General features: G+C 39.4%; 1 protein-coding gene across 1 annotated transcript in view; it reads right to left on the bottom strand.

The window, feature by feature from the left end:
* Positions 1-4,813: 4,813 nt before the first annotated feature.
* Positions 4,814-19,621, bottom strand: part of serpinh2 (serine (or cysteine) peptidase inhibitor, clade H, member 2) — a 31,904-nt gene continuing 17,096 nt past the window's right edge. Inside the window, 6 exon segments of the mRNA XM_052139929.1 lie at positions 4,814-4,852; positions 5,227-5,252; positions 5,255-5,403; positions 5,405-5,453; positions 5,867-5,922; positions 5,924-5,957. Of these exon segments, the coding sequence (XP_051995889.1) occupies positions 4,814-4,852; positions 5,227-5,252; positions 5,255-5,403; positions 5,405-5,453; positions 5,867-5,922; positions 5,924-5,957 (353 nt within the window).

The raw sequence follows: 19,621 nt of genomic DNA, 5'->3' as shown, positions 1-19,621 counted from the left end.
CCAGGTGTGACCTATAGTCAGGTGTGACTTTATTTCCGGAAAAACATTTGGGAAGCAGATTGGCACAGTTTTTCATAAAAGTTTCAGTTGCGATCCAATAATGATATTGTGATGCATCATAATATTTTGCATCATGACATTCTGTATGTGTCGCTGTGTATATCGTATAGTGAGGTAGTTTGTGATTCCCAGAGTGTCAGTTGCTGAGGCAGAGATGCAGGATTGTGTGTTAACAAACAAGGATCCAAGAAAGGAAGTGACCTTAGCTGTGTAAATTTCAAGAAGGTCATGTGAGTCGACCCAGAAAAAAAAGAAGAGTGAAATACTTCACAGATAGGGGAGGACACAGAAAGAGAAACAGTAAAAGAAAGAAAGAAGAAGATTGCAGAAAGAGGTGCAGGCAAATATGAAGGAGGTAAAGAGAGAGTAAGAGAGTGCTCCAAAGAATAAGTGTGAGAGAAGAAAGGGGCGAGAGAAGATGAGCTGCAAGGACTCTGACCAGCTAGAAATGAGAGAGAAGTGATGAATAAAGAAAGGGAGACGGCGGATGAGTGGGAGGAACCGGTGGACTCCAGGCAGGAGATAGATGAGCTGAGGTCAGACATTGAAAGAGGGAGGCAGGAGAGGTAGCTGGAGAGAGAAAAGACAAACGAGAAGAATGGATGTGTAGACAGGAAAGCAGAGAGAAGTCTGAGGTGGGGAGGAGAGAGGTTGTTAACCAGAAGATGTCACAAAATCATTCATCAATCTTGAAAATACTTTCCATCCATAACCCACATCTTTTCTCATATGGGCACACTACACAGTACACACCATATCTACCCAAATTTACCAACCTAATTAAACCAAAAAAAAAAAAAAAAAACCACAAGCCAATCATAGTTCCTTCTACTAAACTTAATAGCCCAGAAAGCCACTGTCACTCCAAATCTGTTCGACAGTGCAGACAGAACCAACTGCACATCTTCTTGAAGAACTTCTATGCCAGTATGGCTCTCTCTTACCTCTTTTCCACCTACATGGTTCAGGGGCTGGTTCCTGGGCTGGTGCAAATTCTTGAAATATTTTGCACATTTCCACTGCAGAAAAGGCAGTTCCATGGTGGAAAAACTGGTTGTGTACAAGCCCAAAAAACTAGCTGGTCTTTAAGCAGAAACTGATTATGTCAGGGGGCAGAGGGCAGAATAATGTGTCATCACCCTTCTCCTATCTTTTACAGTAAAAACAGCAGTGTTCCACGTAGGAAGCCAGCACTCTACTTGCGATATGGTCGTCTATGGAGATCCAATACAAATTAGAGAGCTTGCAAAGGGGGGAAAAGTGTGTACGGCAAGAAATGATGAACACAAACTTCAATCGGACGATTGACCAATTCAATAACACATTTTTAAAATGTAGGAGTACAGAAGAAGGACCTGAGCAAATCAGCAGTGGACAAAGCAATAAAACCATTCACTACGATGTCTTGAACTCTGTGCTCAAACACCGACCAGCCAGCAAACTAACGTATTCATTGAATTCAGTGACAGACATGCTTGAGACAAACACCGAATCACCAATGTTTTCTGCAGCTAATCTCAGTAAGTTATTGCATTTGCCAACTTAGTAAACTTTCCTTACACTCTTCTTGTCTTATTTTGTGCAGATCCTTTTGTTCAGTACAGGTTTGTTAGCCAGCTACTCATTTAGTTAGAAAGACCACGGCTATCCGGTAAACCTGTTGAATTCTCAATCAAGACATAAACATAATATTATATGCTATAGCAAAACAATGTTACAATTCATAGTACTTAGCTAGTTAAGCCACATTAAAAAGTTAATAGTAAAGGGGTTAATATTCAAATATAATTTTATTCTTACAAGTTATATCTCATCTGTTATAATCTTCATTTATTCTTATTATATTAATACATTTTCTATTTTCCTTTAACAATAAGGTGCAAGTAACATGTATGTCATCTGAGGGGTGACAGAGGATCTGATTTATATAAGGAATGCAATAACAGTGATAATTTATTTAGCCCGGCTCCTAAAGGATATACATTTATATTGTACTGTATTTATTCACAAAAATTAAATGAGAGAGATTTTAGTTATGATATGATTTTATTGTCATATTAGGTGACTATGTGCATTAGTAGGGCTTGTGTGTATGCTCTTTGTCGTGCTCTGTGTTAATTTTATGCAGATGGTGAAAAGAAAAACTGCATTCCACTAAATTTAGGGAGATGACCTCCAGTCCTGGGAAAAGATAACAGCTACCCATTGCAATGTCTAAATCAATCAGTGTTTGGATTGTTTATGGTGCCCTATGACATGTGACAAGTGCACATAAGTTCTGTTAAACCAATGATGGGAACTTGATTAATGTTATGGCTATGTAACTATTGTTTGCACAAAGGTGGAAACAGACCATTTTTGTAAAGTGCTAAGATTTTTAAAGTAATGGACTGTAAAGAGATATGAAGGAAAGGAGGAGGCGAGAACCGGCTTGACAATATAAATAATAGATTTAATGAAATACTTAAACAAACGACACAAACACACATGACGGTCAGCTGACCGCAAACGATCGATCGATTGATCTCTCTCTCTCTCTCTCTCTCTCTCTCTCTCATCACACCACCTTCTGCAGTCTGCCTTTATTCCTCTTGGAGGCTTAATTAGCCTGATAAGGGACCGGGTGTGTATAATCACAACCCGGCCCCGCCCTCTGCCCTGTCACATGGACCTATCAGAATCTTAGAATGTGTTGTACTGTGACACCTCTAATTCAATTAGCATATGACTATAATTGCTTGTGAATGTTTCTGAATGGAGAGCTTTTTCTTCTGTATTACTGAAACCAATGGATTCAATATACTTGTGATGCTTATTGGAACAGCAGAGAACAATCAGTAAACTCTCTCTCAATTAATTGCAAACTGAGTCTGTGTTTTCATTTCTCAATATTCATATTTGGGACCCAACTGTTACCCCCTACAACACAAAATTCAGAGATGCCAGGAGATCACTGTTTAATCTGTATGGGAAGCTTTTTCAGGGGTCACAGGCAGACAATTATTCAATGACTTTCAGGGCTTCTAGGACAGTGAGCCAAAGGTTAACTATCTTAAAACGTTTTTATGATATGTTAATTAGGGCCCTATGATTTTCATGATGCGAAAAACGTTGACGGAATTCAACAATTCCAGGCATATAAAATGAAATTAACTGTTAAACACAGACTGAAATTGAGTTTTACATATTTGAGATAAACATTCATGTTTGAATGCACCATTAATCAAATTAAAATCATGATATGTCATAGTGTCATTATTAAACAGCAAAAGCCTGCAATTTTATTGAATAAATATTTAGTCTGCATTTGCAGCATGCTTCAAAGTTAATTTGTGAAGCCGGCTGCTCATTCACTGACAACACTACATTTTGATCATTGCATGCAAGATGTACATGACAGAGAGCAGGGCACAGTAAATAGACTATGTGAACCTATTTCAGTCGCAGCTTTATTTGGTCTAATAGTCACACTGGGCCATTGTGGCGGACAAGCCTCTTGTTCGTTGGTAAAGGGGGAAGCAGGAACTGGATTGACACTCAACCAGACTTTAATTACATGCCCCCACCACCCGATTCAGGCCAGGGAAATAATCACATAAACCCACTGCCCGATTCAGGCAGGGGAAACCTCCAGACTGATTTTCCCCTTTGGCCATGTCGCCGGCTGGTTTTCCCCACTTCCTGGGTAGGACAAGGGAAGGGGAGCGAAGAGGAAAAGGGGGCGAGAGAGATGGAGAGAGAGAGAGAGAAAAAAAAAACATGTCGCCATTTAGTCCTCGGTCAGCTGGGTAGCAGTCCTCCACAGAATGGTGGAATGGTACTGGACTCCGCTGCCAGGTGGATGGCAACTAGCTCCTCCACCTCCCGGCAGATATCAGCGGCTGCTTCACCTCCCGGCAAAGACCCCCTGGTGGATGATAGCGGCTCCTCAGCCCTCTAGCGACCAGCAGCAGCTCCTCCACTTCCTGGTGAACAGCATCAAGCTCTCCCACCCCCTGGCAGACGACAGCAGCTCCTTCATCACCTGGCGGACAGTAGCAAGCTCCTCTGCCTTTGGGCGAACTGCTCCAGTACCACCGCATCAAACATCCTCAGCGTTGCAAACCTTCGTCAGCAGCAAGGGCTCTCTGATGGTGCATCTTCATCCAGTCCCGGGTTTCAGCACTAGTATGGCAGACAAGCCTCTCGTTCATCAGTAAAGGGGGAAGCTAGAACCAGATTGACACTCAATTAGACTTTAATTAGAACTTAAAACACTGAACTGAACATGACAACACACACACACACACACACACACACACACACACACACACACACACACACACACACACACACACACACACACAGCTCAGTGTGTGTCTCTCTCTCTCTCTCTAGCCTCCCAACTCCTCCTCTTATATCTCTCCCACTGATTGGGCCGCTCAGCACCAGGCGTGCACACTCACAGCACGGTCACGCCCTCCTCCTCGTCACAGCCATTTAGCAAACTGCTTATCCAGAGGTGAGAAAGTAATAAAAAATAATGCAGTAATATGTTGATAATGTTGGTTATGTTGATAAAGTTGTTCTATGTTCATTTGATTAAAGTATTAATTAATTCATATGATTAGACCAAATGTATGATGATTAAATTGTATACAAAAATTAAAAATGTATTTAAACAGTTTTGCAGTAGCAGGTCCTATTTATTTTTAAGTCTTTTTGGGGGGGGGGTTAATTTGCACCCTGGTCACACAGCAACAAAGAAACACACTCAATCTGCTGGTGTGCAAAAAGAGAGCAGTAAAAAAGGCTACAGAAGCAACACATATGATCAGAAAATTGAGAAATGTTTTAAAGAATAAAGTCCATAACTCATTGTCTTAAGAAACATAAAACATGTAAAACATAATTCCAAACACTCTCTGCAATTTCAGCACAAACACAATTTCCATTAAAGGGAAAATAGCTTTGCCTCTGAATGAGAATAATCTATGACCTATGGTTCCTTCTCATTATGCTAATGTCATATCTGGATATCTTCCATTAGCTTTCTAAATGAGTCTTATCTACATTGCATGTTTGGAATATTTATCTATAATGTCTATGAGTATATTCTTTAAAATGTGTTCCACACATTCTTAGTGACTTTGTAGGAAGTGTTCAGTAGAATATTTCTACTATTACCTGTAAATTGACTGTGCTGCTGAGCTGGCTCTATGGAGGGACAGTGCCATACTTGTGGATTTAATATTGGCCAGTCACCTCTCTAGCTGTTCCAGGGTCAGCAGTCGATCCAGTCGGGTCAAACTCTCCACATGGAAGGGCAAAAGCAGCACCATGCTTGCCTTTCCCTCCCAAAGACTCCAACACCTGTAACATTTTCTTCATTTCCTCATAGTGACAGTAGACGCCTGAGAACAGTGTTGAAAAGAGATGTTTTGTCATTTTAATAAGGGATGTGCAAAACTGATTCTTAAAATCCACTCCTCATTGTATTGGTGACTAATCGGTCTCGAAGGGAAAGTTCACCCAAAAATGTAAATTCAGTCATCATTTACTCACCCTCATGTTGTTTCAAAGCATAACTTTCTTACTTCTATGGAACACAAAAGGAGATGTTATTCAGAATGTTAGTTTCAGTCACCATTCATTATTTATTGTATGGAAAAAAGATGCAATGAAAGTGAATGGTGACTGAGGCAAACATTTTGCATAACGTTCAGTGATACGTATTTGGAAAATATGAAAATAACCATTAATATATACTGTACATTATATATAAATCTAGATAAACTAGTCAACCTTAAAGAATAATAGAAATTACCTGATCTGTGTATCATGGGAACTTTATTGTATTCGGTACCCAGGAAGCTGCGCAGTTTGGTTTTCTTGGTAAAAGCCTCAATCCCAAAAAACTACAAACAAGGGGACAAAAAAATCCACTCTCATATCACATGTGTGGGCAGTGAATAGATGAACAAAGGGCAACGTGACCCACAGACATGCACAAACAAGCATTTTGACATCCTGACACAAACCATCAAAACAACACAAAGAACTATCATCATCTTGCTTTATCCAATAAGGTCATGTTACAATGTCATAGAGTCGGACTCCTCTATTGTTCTGACATACACCAATCAGCAACAACATTAAAACCGCCTGCCTAATATTGTGTAGGTTCCCCTCGTGCCTCCAAAACAGCACCAACCCGCATCTTAGAATAGCATTCTGAGATGATATTCTTCTCACCACAATTGTACAGAGAGGTTATCTGAGTTAGACTTTGTCAGTTCTAACTAGTCGGGCCATTCTTTGTTGACCTCTCTCATTAACAAGGCATTTCCATCTACAGAACTGCCGCTCTCTGGATGTTTTTTGTTTTTGGCACCATTCTTAGTAAACTCTTTTGTCTCTTTAAAGTCTTTTGACGCACAACAGCTGACCAGCAGTTAGAAATACTCAAACCAGCCTGTCTGGCACCAACAATCATGCCACGGTCCAAATCACTGAGATCAAATTTTTTCCCCATTCTGATGGTTGATGTGAACGTAAACTGAATGTTAACGCTGCTGTTTTGTTTGTATTGTTGTGTACTGGAAGCTCCTGTCACCAAGACAAATTCCTCGTGTGTGCAAGCATACTTGGCAATAAAGCTGATTCTGAAGCTCTTGACCTGTATCTGCATGATTTTATGCATTGCACTGCTGCATCATGATTGGCTGATTAGATAATCACATGGATGATTTCTGGTGCCAGATGGACAAGTTTGAGTATTTCTGTAACTTTTGATCTCCTGGGATTTTCATGCACAACAGTCTCTACAATTTACTATGAATGGTGCCAAAAACAAAAATCATCCAGTGAGGAGCAGTTATGTGGACGGAAATGCCTTGTTGATGAGGAGGTCAACAGAGAATGGCCAGAGTGGTTAGAACTGACAAAGTTTAAAGTAACTCAGATAACCGCTCTTTACAATTGAGATGAGACGAATATAATCTCAGAATGCTATTGTGAGATGCAGGTTGGAGCTGTTTTGGCAGCACGAGGGAGACCTACACTAGGTAGGTGGTTTTAATGTTATGCCTGATCGGTGTGCAACTAGTTTAGGCCTTGATGAGTCATATCATATAGAGAAATATCACGAACACTACATGAGATACAAATAAGGAAAAGATATCAGGGGGGTGCTGGGGAGGCAGAGGCATAGGATGTATTATTACAGCCCATTACACCCATTAAATTCGTTGACAAAGATGAGATGAGGTAAAGAGTCTATTAGCAGTATTACAGTCACATGTTTTTTTCCACATTCTTTTCACCTTATTGGATTAGTCAAGGGAAATATGAAGAATGATAGAGAAAGAGTGCATATTAAGCTAAATAAAATCTGCAAGACAAAAAGGGTTCAGCCAGGTTTTGATATTGTATTTCACTGCACCAAATGCACTGTATTACTCTTCAAGGGGAGAAAGGATAAAAATATGCAAGACAGTCAGTGGCATCTACAACTGAATTTGAACCTTGTCACGTAATGTAAAAGCTAGCATGTGTTATTTGGATCTGCAGTGGCCCCAAAATCCCACACTTAAACATTTATTAATTTAACTGATTCTAGACATTTTCTCAGAATGTACTGCAAGTTTTATCAGCCATTTTGCTAATAAACTTAACCAACTGGTCCCAAGGTTATTTTTAATTAATGTATCAAGTCAGTTCTATTCAAGTTCACACAGGTTTCCAAGCAGAGTAACAAGTGTACTGTAGTTCCATTAAGTTTGACAACCAAAATGTATCAAAATACCTACTGTCTTAATTTAAACAATGTATTTATTTTAGGTTAGATTATAAATTAGCTCTAACCTAACAACCTTCTTTTTGTGAAGTATATTACTTGAAAAGTGCAATCTTTCTTAAAAATGCTTGGTTTGATCATTTATCTAATGTAAAGACATTCTACATTTTTATGTATGGCAAAAGTGTCCCAATACTTACTATTATAGGTATATAGTGCATTTGGCAATAAAGCTGATTCTGATTCTGATTCTGATTACTATCAACAGAATTTAGCAGCCTTTTAAATTGGTGCTAGTTTTTTTACTTACCCATTAAATTACCTGATCGCATGTCTGTATTTATATGCATATTAACATTTTAACCTAGCCTCTGTTTTGGTGTGTCATTAAGAGGAATGTGCCACCCAAGATGAAATTTTCATAATTACCTCCTATCAACATTCCTGTTATTTATCAAAACCACTGCTACAAAGTTCAGCAATATACATCTTTCTCCTAAGCAATTCTAACATGTTCCTTACAGCATGATTAGGAATAATATTAATAACCAAAAATTAACAAAACACAAAGACAGAAACTTGGTTAGAATTCCTCTTTGTTTCATAACCTGAGACGAATTGCTTGACTGTCATGTATTATGAAAAACACCTGATCCTGTGTAGTCAAAAAGAAAAACCTCTATTGTTGGCCCAGCGCCAAGCTTTACATGTGCCTCAATAGTATGCTAGAAGTTCCCTATGAGCTTGTGAACACAAGCCAAGAGCCAAAGTAGTTGGATTTCAATAATTATACAGGGGGATGAAATTTGATCAGTCTAAAGTTCAAAACACATGGCGTGGTGTCTATCAGTTATTATGGGGTTAAAAGCTTTTGGAACTATGAGCATTAAAAGGGAAATTCTGCCATGCGAGTTTCTCAAATGCCACACAAGGATTCTTGTCACTGTGGTCTTGGCTGGCAATCAAAAGAAAGAAAATATCCTGGGAGATTCTGTGACTGAAAGAGAGAAACCAAATGACCTAACAAGCATACACAAGAGAAAGACACTCATGTCTCCTTCATTAATTACAGAGCATAAAAACAATGTGGCTATTGTGCGCTTTTTCATCTTGAATCCTCTCTCATGCCGATTTACAGTAATAACCGAGCTAAGGACACTAAAGCTAAAATGCTCTAAATTAAATCACTTTTCATTTGTCATTTTTCATCACTCTTGTCGGATCCTTTGGTGCTCAGAGAAGTGCTGCTGTTGGGGGGTAAAATATGTCTGCTTGTTTTGGGGTTTGTTGCTCTTTCACAGCACAAAGGCTGAAGTAATGAGCTGGTGTGGTGCTTGCTGTCATGACACACCTTGAATAGGCCTACAATTCTTTCTTTCTCTTTGTCTCTACAGCCATTCAGCATTCCCCCAAAAGTCCTCTTTTAATATTACTTGCTGTATGTCTGCTGTCACTCTACATGACAATCAAGTCTTTCTTATCTTTCACCTGTCTCTCTTTTCACACCCTACCTGTGGCAATCCATTTACCCCCTGCTGGAGCTCTCCCCTCCATCTGTTCTCCAGTCCAGTTCTCCATGGTGTTTGGCTATTTGTTTCAGTCTTTATTTGGTAGTATGGATTGCACATGCACCAGAAGCCTCTAGAAAATCCTTAACACAGAACATTTGGAAGCCACAGAGTGCCGATTAAAAAAAGAATGAAAAAAAAGCTCAATCTATTAATTTTAAAATAGAAACGTGGATAAATGTATAAATGGACAAATAAATAGATACATTAAAATGTGTTTATTTAATTCACAATTAAAATGTATTTATTTTAACAATAAAACTGTGCATTAATAATTCATATACTTAATTTGTGTTTAAAATGCAATTTAATGCAACAATATGTAATTTTTAAATGCACCTTTTAAATTGCATTTTAAAACAGCATTTGCCAGTTTCTTTTCTTTATCTATTTACTAACGGCTTTTCTTTTTCGTTTTACATTGGCTTTTTTTCATTTGCCAATTGCTTTTCATTATCCATTTGACAGAACGGAAAACTACGTATGTGTATGTGGGTATGTATGAAGGTGTATGTACATACCTGTATATGTATAATTATTATTTTTTTTTTTTTAATTATCTATGTCTTGCTGCTGTTTCTGTATTGTTTTGTATTGTTGTGCACTAGAAGCTCCTATCACCAAGACAAATTCCTTGTATGTGTAAGCATACTTGGCAATAAAGCTGATTCTTACAATCAAGTTTAAAAATGCCATTGGACAGTTGAATGTTGGCGCAACCAATACATTTTCGACTCAGTTTTAATACACACTCCCTCTCCCACTTGCCACTCGAAGGAGATGTAAGATGGCCTGTCATTGGATGGTTATTTATAGAAGTATGAGCAGCCTGTTAATGGTCTCTTGTCAACGCTGCTGTTAAATGCCAAGTGTGGCCCTCCCTGAGTGTGCACAGTGGAAGAGAGCTGCTGGAGAATGCCCGCAGAACTCCGGGCTGCAGCGGACGCTGGATCTTGAACCTACCTGAAGCAAAGGCTTCTCTGTGCTGCCTTTTCTTCCAGTTATTCATCCGTTTCATATGACTTTACTGTATGACCAGTCTCTCTGCCGTATTTGTGAACAAACCCCATTTACTGTACCTGGATCGTCCACAGCCACTGGGATTAAAATCGATAAAACTTTGCGTAACTGTTTCTGTTTATTTTGCTTAATAAAATGATACTGCTGTTCGCTTTCACAAACATAAATTTTGTTTTCCTTCAATTAAAGTTATATCTTTTAAGTGACATGGCTTTGTTTTACACATTTCAAGCCAGCATTTGCAGCGGTGACAAGAGACCATTAACTTCTGGTACACGTCCGTTTCTTTGCCTGGGTTTCATAGAGCACAAACTGCTCATACCTCTATAAATAACCACATCTTACAACTCCTTCGAATGGCATGTGGGAGAGGGGGTGTGTCTTAAAACTGATTGGTTGCTCTCACGTGCCAACTGTCCGAAGGCATTTTTTTTTCTCCAATTAACATTTTTATTGATTCATAAATACACAACAAAGAAAAACCCAACACATATACATCGAATCAACATTTAGCCTTTGACCCCCACTAATATCACTAATAATCACTATCACTAAAAATAATTATAAACATACATATTTAAACTAAACTTCTCTCTCAACATCTTGAATTGCATAAGGCACACCCTTGCATTTCTAGATGCAGACTTGATGTTTTTTAGAATCCTTTCCCACACTCCCTCCTCAAAAACCAAGTTTAAATCTTTCTCCCATAAACACTTGACAGAAGTTAAAGCTCCAACCCCCAGACTCTGAATTAACAGGGAGTAATACACTGATGCCTCATGACCTTTTCCAAAAGCAGTAATCACCTCTCCCAGAGTACCTGCCAGGTGTGTGTGTGCTACTCCCAAATACAGAGCAGGTGGTGCAGCTGTAAATACCTATAGAACTGAGATCTGGGAATCCCAAAATTTTGAAACAATTTTTTAAAGGATCTCAAAACTCCACTCTCATATTGGCCACAGAGTGTATTAACCCCCTTACAATCCACTCTGACCAGCAGAAAGGGGACTTATTAATACATAATTTAGGATTCAGCCATATGCTCGAGGCAACATTTAAATAAATGTCCAAATTAAACACTCTTGACACTTTTGTCCAAACCAAGTGCAAATGTGAGATAACAGGGTATAACTTAACTTCTCCGATTAGTTTGATAGAAAGGCTTTGCAATGGCAAAATAGGGGCAAGAAATTCCTGTTCAATACAAAAGCAGGGAGCCAAATGTCTGAGACCGAATGCATAATAATAAAATTAAATCTTGGGTAGGCCTAGCCCATCTTTGTCAATCAGCCTATGTAACTTATTAAAATGTATGCTAAGACGCTTTCCATTCCAAATGAAGTACTTCGCTATGCTATCAAATTGCTTGAAATAAGAGAAGGAGAGATCGTTACAGGTAGTTAAATTTTGGAATACAATTCATTTTAATAACATTAACTTTCCCAATCATAGATAAATGTAATGAAGCCAACCTGCCCACATCACTCGAGATATTTTTATTAAGGGGTCAAAATTAACTCACTAAATCAGACAAATTTGCAGAGAATAAAATGCCCAAATACTTAATGCCCTATTTGGGCCACTGGAGGGTGCCCAGCTGGAAAGACATTACTGGGCAGTATGCTGTCAAAGCCAAAGCTTCGGATTTAGACTAATCAACTCTGCATCCTGAGAACTTAGAAAAGGAATTAATAATTCTATGGAGGCAAGGCATAGATCTAATGGGGTCGGAGATTAATAATAAAATGTCATCTGCGTAAAGCAAAAGCTTATGCGCCACACCTCCCACTACCACCCCTGGAAAATCATCTTCCTTTCTTAGCGTGGCTGCTAATGGATCTAGGGCAAGACAGAACAATAATGGGGAAAGAGGGCAACCCTGCCGGGTGCCCCTATCCAGAGTAAAATAATCTGAAATTAATAAATGTATTTGTACTGCCGTTACCGGGAGTCTATTAAGTAACTTAAAAGTATTCCCGAACCCGTATATTTCCAAAATCGTAATAAGATAATCCCATTCTACCATATCAAATGTCTTTTCGGCGTCAAGTGAGATGGCAGTGACCGGAGTCTGATCATTTGCCACTGACCACATAATATTGATGAAACGCCTAAGGTTATCAGAAGAGCTGCGGCCCCGAATAAACCCCACCTGATCTATATGTATGAGAGATGTCATAACTTGACATCTTGACATAATAGGTTAGCCAGAATTTTGTGTCATGGTTGGCAGAAGGTTTCCATTCTTTAATGATTAGAAAACTTTTAACAAAAATGGAGCCAGTTCTGTAGCATAAGATCTAAAAAATTCAGCAGCAAAGCCATCTGGCCTCTAAGTCTTACCTGTAGGCAAGGCCTTAATTACCTCGCCAAGCTCCTCCAAGGTTATCTCAGAATAAATAGATTTTTTCATCAGTTTAGGGATTTCTAATGGTTCCAAAAAGTTTCTAATGTCTTCATCAGTAGGAGATATGGAACTATAGAGATCAAGATAGATATCTTTAAAAGCATTATTAATATCAATGGCTGAGCCAATTTTTCTTGGGTTTTGAGTGAGCTAGCCTATTCATTTTTAAAGCAAATGACCTGCAGGACATGCTACTGACCCTATTTAGACACGTGAAGGGGTAATAAAAATACACATAATTAGAAATGATTGTAATCCATTAGGCTGAAAACTCTGAGGGGGCACATGTATGTCAAAATGGGCAAGAAACTACTGATTCCAGGTGAACCTATAAAACTGCTCTCAGATTAGCACCAAAGGTAAATTTTCACCAACGCCACAAAAAAAAAAAAAGAACAAAAACATCTTCTGACAAGTTAATATTGTGCAGGCAACTAAATGATTTACTTTAGAACCCTGAAGCAGTAGGACTACTGACTGCCTTTAAATTATAAATCCAAACTATGAATTCAATTTTCATAATCTCATTGACAGAGCCAAATCTATTGTCTGATCTAATTTGTATATTTCATCGACTGAATTAATGAACTTCCACCGACTCTGCGCCTTACTGGAGAAAGGGGGGGTGGGGGTGTAATTAAGTTAAAACACAAAACAAAAGAAATTAATTAGATTGCTTATCAACGTAAAATCAATCCAAACTTTATTTCCTGTTGTGTTTGTAGTGGAGAGAAGCACTCCTCCTACCACTTCTTTCCCACCGCTCTGTGTTTAAACTAGGATCAAAGCACCTGCCAGTATTACTCAGACAAAGAAATCGATGAGTAGAACAAGATTCCAGCATGTGGGCGAGACAATGCACAAAGAGAGAGAAACAGAACTCTGGGGAAGGAGAGCTGCATAGCACTGACATGTTAAAAAATTATTTTAAGTCCCATGATTTAACATCTGTTCTTGAAAGTGATAAGAAACTTATTGGTAAAGTGTCTCTGATTTACAGCATGTACTGTACAGCTTTCAAGCTGGTAGTTAATATTGCTATTAAAACTTAACTGAAAAAACTAAAATAAAAATAATCGTAAAAAATATTTAGCTTTTGTTACAATAGATTTTTAAACCTTTTAACCCGCTACCACCTTAATATGCAGATGCCACAAGTTGGTGATAGCACTAGCAGATGGTCTGTTGCCCTCATTACATTAGCAAACACAGAGCGGGAGGGAATCTCTACAGTACATTATGGCGGAAAGCAAAGCAGGTAGAAAACTATGAAAATCAGGGTGAAGTTAAAACAAAAGTATTGTCCATCCATCCATCCATCTTCAACCGCTTATCCACAGTCGGGTCGCGGGGGCAGCTGCTCCAGCAGGGGGCCCCAAACTTCCCTATCCCGAGCCACATTAACCAACTCTGACTGGGGGACCCCGAGGCGTTCCCAGGCCAGTGTGGAGATGTAATCTCTCCACCTAGTCCTGGGTCTTCCCCGAGGCCTCCTCCCAGCTGGACGTGCCTGAAACACCTCCCTAGGGAGGCGGCCAGGGAAAACACAAAAGTATTGTGTTTTTTAAAAATGAATATTAACTTTTTCTTTTCATTATTCAAAGTCTGAAAACACTGCATCTTTTTTGTTATTTTGACCAGTTGTCATTATCTGCAAATAAATGCTCAAAATGACATTATTTTTATTTGGAATTTGGGAGTGTTGTCAGTACTAGAATAAAACAAATATATTTTTTTCTCAAACACATAACTATAAATAATAAATCCAGAGAAACTGATAATTTTGCATTGGTCTCTTATTTTTTTCCAGAGCTGTGATGGGCTTGAGTACTCAAGTACTCGGGCACTTGGACATTGCAGCAATGATCGGTCATGAAAACGATGATCAATGGTGATCATGCATGATGTGACTTTTCACTTAACTCTCTATGGCATGGTACCCTCAGGCAACAAACTACCTTTTTGGACCTCACACCAACCCTTTTGTAAAAAGAAAATATATAATATCACCTCACATGTTCATGTTCAATGAAATGAGGGGCTGAAGTGGGTGTGGCCTTTTGTCTGGGGGCGGAGCAGTCCTTTCAGGAAGAAAAGTCGCATGGGACACAGTGCCACCAATTGGTCAGATAAATATACATTTATAACATGTTTAAATTGAAATAAGTTTATATAAAATATATGCATGTGCATGAGTATGTAAAGAAGTATGTTTGATTGTCTAAAGATTTATTTTGTATTTATTTCAATACTAAAACTGTGTTTTTTGGTTTGTTGCCTCAGGGTGACATTGTGCAATTAAGCCACTTTTGATCGGGCAATATCATGATAAAGTGTGGAGATGTGCTCAGATGCATAATTAGGACCATATCACCTGGCTGCCTTACCGAAGAGACTGTAAATGCACTGGCATGAGAAAGAAGGAACATATAAAGCTGTATACCATCAAGTCCAACATTGCTGAAGGCCTATGCAACACAAACACACTCATTTGGATGTTGGTTTATATGTTTATATGAAATGTGAGAAACATTTATACATGGGGTGTTAGTTGTAATTAGTAGTAGTTTGTTTATTTGATGTTTGTGATTGGTTGGAACCATTTGTGATTGATTATTGTCAAAAGATTTTCTTTCTAATGCATATATTGCTTGTTTTCCTTTTTCCACGTATCATATGTACTATTGAAAACCTTGGCGTTTCAGTACCCTCCTAGCAAACCAATATCTGGTCCATCATTTTATGATGGCTATATTATCAGGGTCCCCTAAGCTCCCAAAAATGGGGTGAAATCGTTTTTTTTCCCCCAAAATAAAAATTAATGCCATAGAGGGTTAATTCTAAATTCAGTAACAATTACCTGACAACTAAACACAAACGTGTCAAAGAGGGACATTATTTTTAATTTTGAGATTGATTACGTTGAAATTTTGAAGGTATATTATTTGTCAGAGACATCTCATAGCAACCAAACTGATAAACGACGCTGCAATGCTATTGTTACAATCATCAAAAGGGAGTGTAATTAACAGTGTTTTGAACACCTGTCACTGAAAAATGTTTGCTAAACATGTTGTATTATCATTTAATGTAAGAACTTTGACTCATTAATGGATATTATTTAATAAAAGTGAATGTTTGTCACTGACTGTAAACCACCCTGCCCTGGGCATGTTTGCGTGATGTAACACACACCTGCGTCTCAACGAAATGGGAGTTGAAGATTTCCGTACTAGTTTCCAAGTTAGAAGTCTGACATAAGTGTCATTCCATTACACTTTCCCCAGTTAAAAGGTGGAAATTCTGACTCTTCGAGTTGAATGGAATGCTTCATGAATCATCACAGCAACAACAATATGTAGCATCGTGGCTTTTCCCACAGGAGCGAACACTTGGGAAGACACACACACACACACACACACACACACACACACACACACACACCAGGTGTGTGGCAGTGGGTCAATGCGCTGAAGCATCACATATACAGCAGGTGAGAGATTCAAACAGCTAGACAGAGCACAGCTCTGAACAGAATGCTTTTTTTTTACTACGTCAAGAAAATGTTTCTTTTTTACTAAGTCTGGAATGTCTCTCTCTCTTGTAAAGCGTTGCAACATTGGTACAGCATGTGTATCCACTTTTTCAGGTAAGTTCAGATAATTCTCAGTTCCCAATTGTTTTGTGTCCTGACTTGCAGTGACTGCTTCTGGTACTATTTCCATTTCAGCAGGACAGGAAATTTCAGATGGCAGGGGCACTTGGTCAGAGGGCATTGTTAACTGGGTGGACTCCTGAAACAGGTCAGCGTGTCGAACTCGGATTTGATCAACCTGCCGCTTCAGGATTTGTCCACTTCCAACAGCTACTGTATAGGAAACCAGACCCAAGGATCTCACGATGACAGCAGGAATCCACTTGGGACCATAACTGTAGATATGCACTAACACATCATCTCCAGTAGTGAAAATTCTCAAATTACTACTTTTGTCATGACTCTCTTGTTGTTTTTGTTGCACTTTTGCTTTAACATCTGGCAAGAGAAGATCAAACGTAGATCTCAGCTTTCTTGCCACGAGCATCTCGGCTGGTGGCACACCTGTTGTGGCATGTGGTGTGATACGGTACTTAAATAAGAATCCTGCCAATCTGGATTCCAATGTTTCCCCTTTCACTTTTTTGTTTGGACAGCTCGTTCGGCTAATCCATTAGAAGAATGATGGAATGGTGCTGATCTCACCTGGCGAATGCCATTGCTTTCAAAATCTGTGCTTGTGAAGCAGGGGGCGTTGTTGGAAACTGAGATCTGAGGTAGTCCAAAAATACTGAAATTTTGGCATAGTTTCTCAATGGTAGCTTGAGGTGTTGATGAACTCATGGGATAAATGTCCATCCATTTGGAATACGCATCCTCAATTACCAAAAACATCTTTCCCAGGAAAGGACCCACATAATCCACATGAATACGGGACCAGGGGGTCTCAGGTCATTCCCATGGATGCAATGGAGGCATTTTGCTGTGCTTTAGACTTTCCTCACAGAGTTGGGACTCCCTCTAAACCTCCTTGTCCATCCCAGGCCACCAAAAATAGGATTGAGCCAGTTATTTCATTTTAGACATCCCTGTGTGTGGTTGGTGTAACAACTTCAGAAGCCTTGCACGACCCTGCTCAGGCACAATCACAATCACTCTGGCTCCCGAGAGTACACATCATCACGTACACTCAGTTACAGTTTTCTTCTGTGGTAGGGGTTGAATTTAGGATCCACTTCTGCTGGTCAACCCTTCAACACATAATTGCGTACTTGAGGTTTGCTAGTAATTTAGCAAACCTAAGTAATCTTTCAGTTCAGTGACATTGGTGGGACATGGAGCCTCTGTTAGTGACTCATGTCTAGTTTTGAAAAAGACAATTCCTCAGACAAAACTGTAAAGAGGTTCCCCACAGGCAGTACTGGATATTGTTCCAAAGGCGAGGCTTTGTTTATTGTGAGCTTATAAACTCTGCTCTGTCTTATGGATCCATCTGGCTTAAGGATTGGTACAACTGGCGCTGCCCACTCCGAGTACTTCACAGGGGTGATTATGCCTTTGTTATGCAGTCTATTAATTTCAGCATCAATTTTAGACCGCATTGCAAAAGGTACCGATCTGGGATGGAAAATTCTTGGCACTGCCCCATTTTTAACATATATTGTTGCTGTAGTACCTTTGAGAGTGCCAATTCCTTTTTGGCAAACTTCCTCATTACTTTGCAACACATTCTGCAATATCACTTTAAAGGTTTCCTCATTTTCCCTTATTCTCACATTTTGGATTTCACCCCAACACAGCTTTATCTGCTCCAACCAGCCTCAGCCCAGAAAACTAGGTCCCTCCCCCTCTACAACAATGAGAGGAAGTTTTTTTTCTCCTTGTGATACATAACATCCATATAAGCTGCTCCTATTACATGAATAGGTTCACCTGTATATGTCTCCAGCTTGATTTTCACAGGTTTTAATTCAGGACTCTTTGATTCTTCCCATGTTGCTTTGAAGCAGGCTTGATTCATGACAGTCAGCCCACATCCCATATCTAATTCAAAGTTTACATTTTGTTCATTTACATTAAATTCCACTGTGTAGGGTTTCACCTTCTGCAGATCTGGACAGGTCATACTGCTAAGCTGGTATGTGAGACAACCCAGGGCTAAAGCATCCACAAAGGCATTTTCATTAGCATTCACTTCCACTTTCTTTGACATGTACCGTGGGGTTGCTTTGGCTGTGTCTCCTTTAACGTGAGACTTACAGTCTTTAGTTTTGACATTGCGGCAAGCTCGTGCAATTTGTTAGATTTTTTCACAACTATGATGCTTCTCACAGCCGTGTGATTTGAGCCTTTACATCGATAACATTGTCCACTGTCCGTACCAGTAATCTTTTTTACTGTGCAGCAGCGTTGCAGAGCCTTTCACTCTGTGACATAAAGCAGAAGAGGGCTTTTGCAAATCTTGAAAATTTTGCAGCTTCCACCGACAAAGCAATTTTCAAGGCATTTTCAAATGTTACATTTGCTTCCGCCAGCAGTCTCCGTTGAATTCTGTTGTCATTGATGCCGCAAACAATCCGATCTCTCAACATCTGCTTTAGTGTGGCTCCATAATTGCAGTTTTGTGCAAATCTTCTCAGCTCTGTGACATATTTTATTACAGTCTTTCGGCTTAGGAAGGAAGGTGGAGTTTTGGCTATTCAGAGCATGAGAGTCTTTTTCTAACATTCCCACGGTGAAATCTGTTGATGGTGAAATTTTTACCTTGACCACTGATATTAATAATGCTTTTAAAGAATTCTATCTTGATCTTTATAGTTCCACATCTTCGTCTTATGAAGAGGATATTATAAACTTTGTGGAACCATTCCTTCCTAAACTGTTGGCTGAGCAAAAAAAATATTTGGATTCTGAGCTAACCTTGGAGGAGCTTGGCAAGGTAAGTAAGTTCTAGCATACAGACAAGGCTCCAGGACCAGATGGCTTTGCCACTGAATTTTTTAGATCTTATTCTACAGAACTGGCTCCACTTTTGCTAGAAGTTTATACAGAGACTGGTTCAGGAGGCCTGGGAGGCAGCTTCAGGTCCAGGACTGGGTCAGGCAGCCTGGGAGGTGGACACATGGCCAGGACTGGATCAAGAGACTGCGCCGCTGGAGGAGTCGTCTCTGGGAGAGCAGATGGAAACACTGGAGGAGGAGTCTCTGTGAGAGAGGATGGAACCGCTGGAGCAGGAGTCTCTGGGAGAGCGG

Source organism: Xyrauchen texanus, chromosome 2 (assembly GCF_025860055.1).
Source record: "Xyrauchen texanus isolate HMW12.3.18 chromosome 2, RBS_HiC_50CHRs, whole genome shotgun sequence".
Classification (NCBI taxonomy): Eukaryota; Metazoa; Chordata; class Actinopteri; order Cypriniformes; family Catostomidae; genus Xyrauchen; species Xyrauchen texanus.
This window is presented reverse-complemented; position numbering and strand designations above follow the sequence as displayed.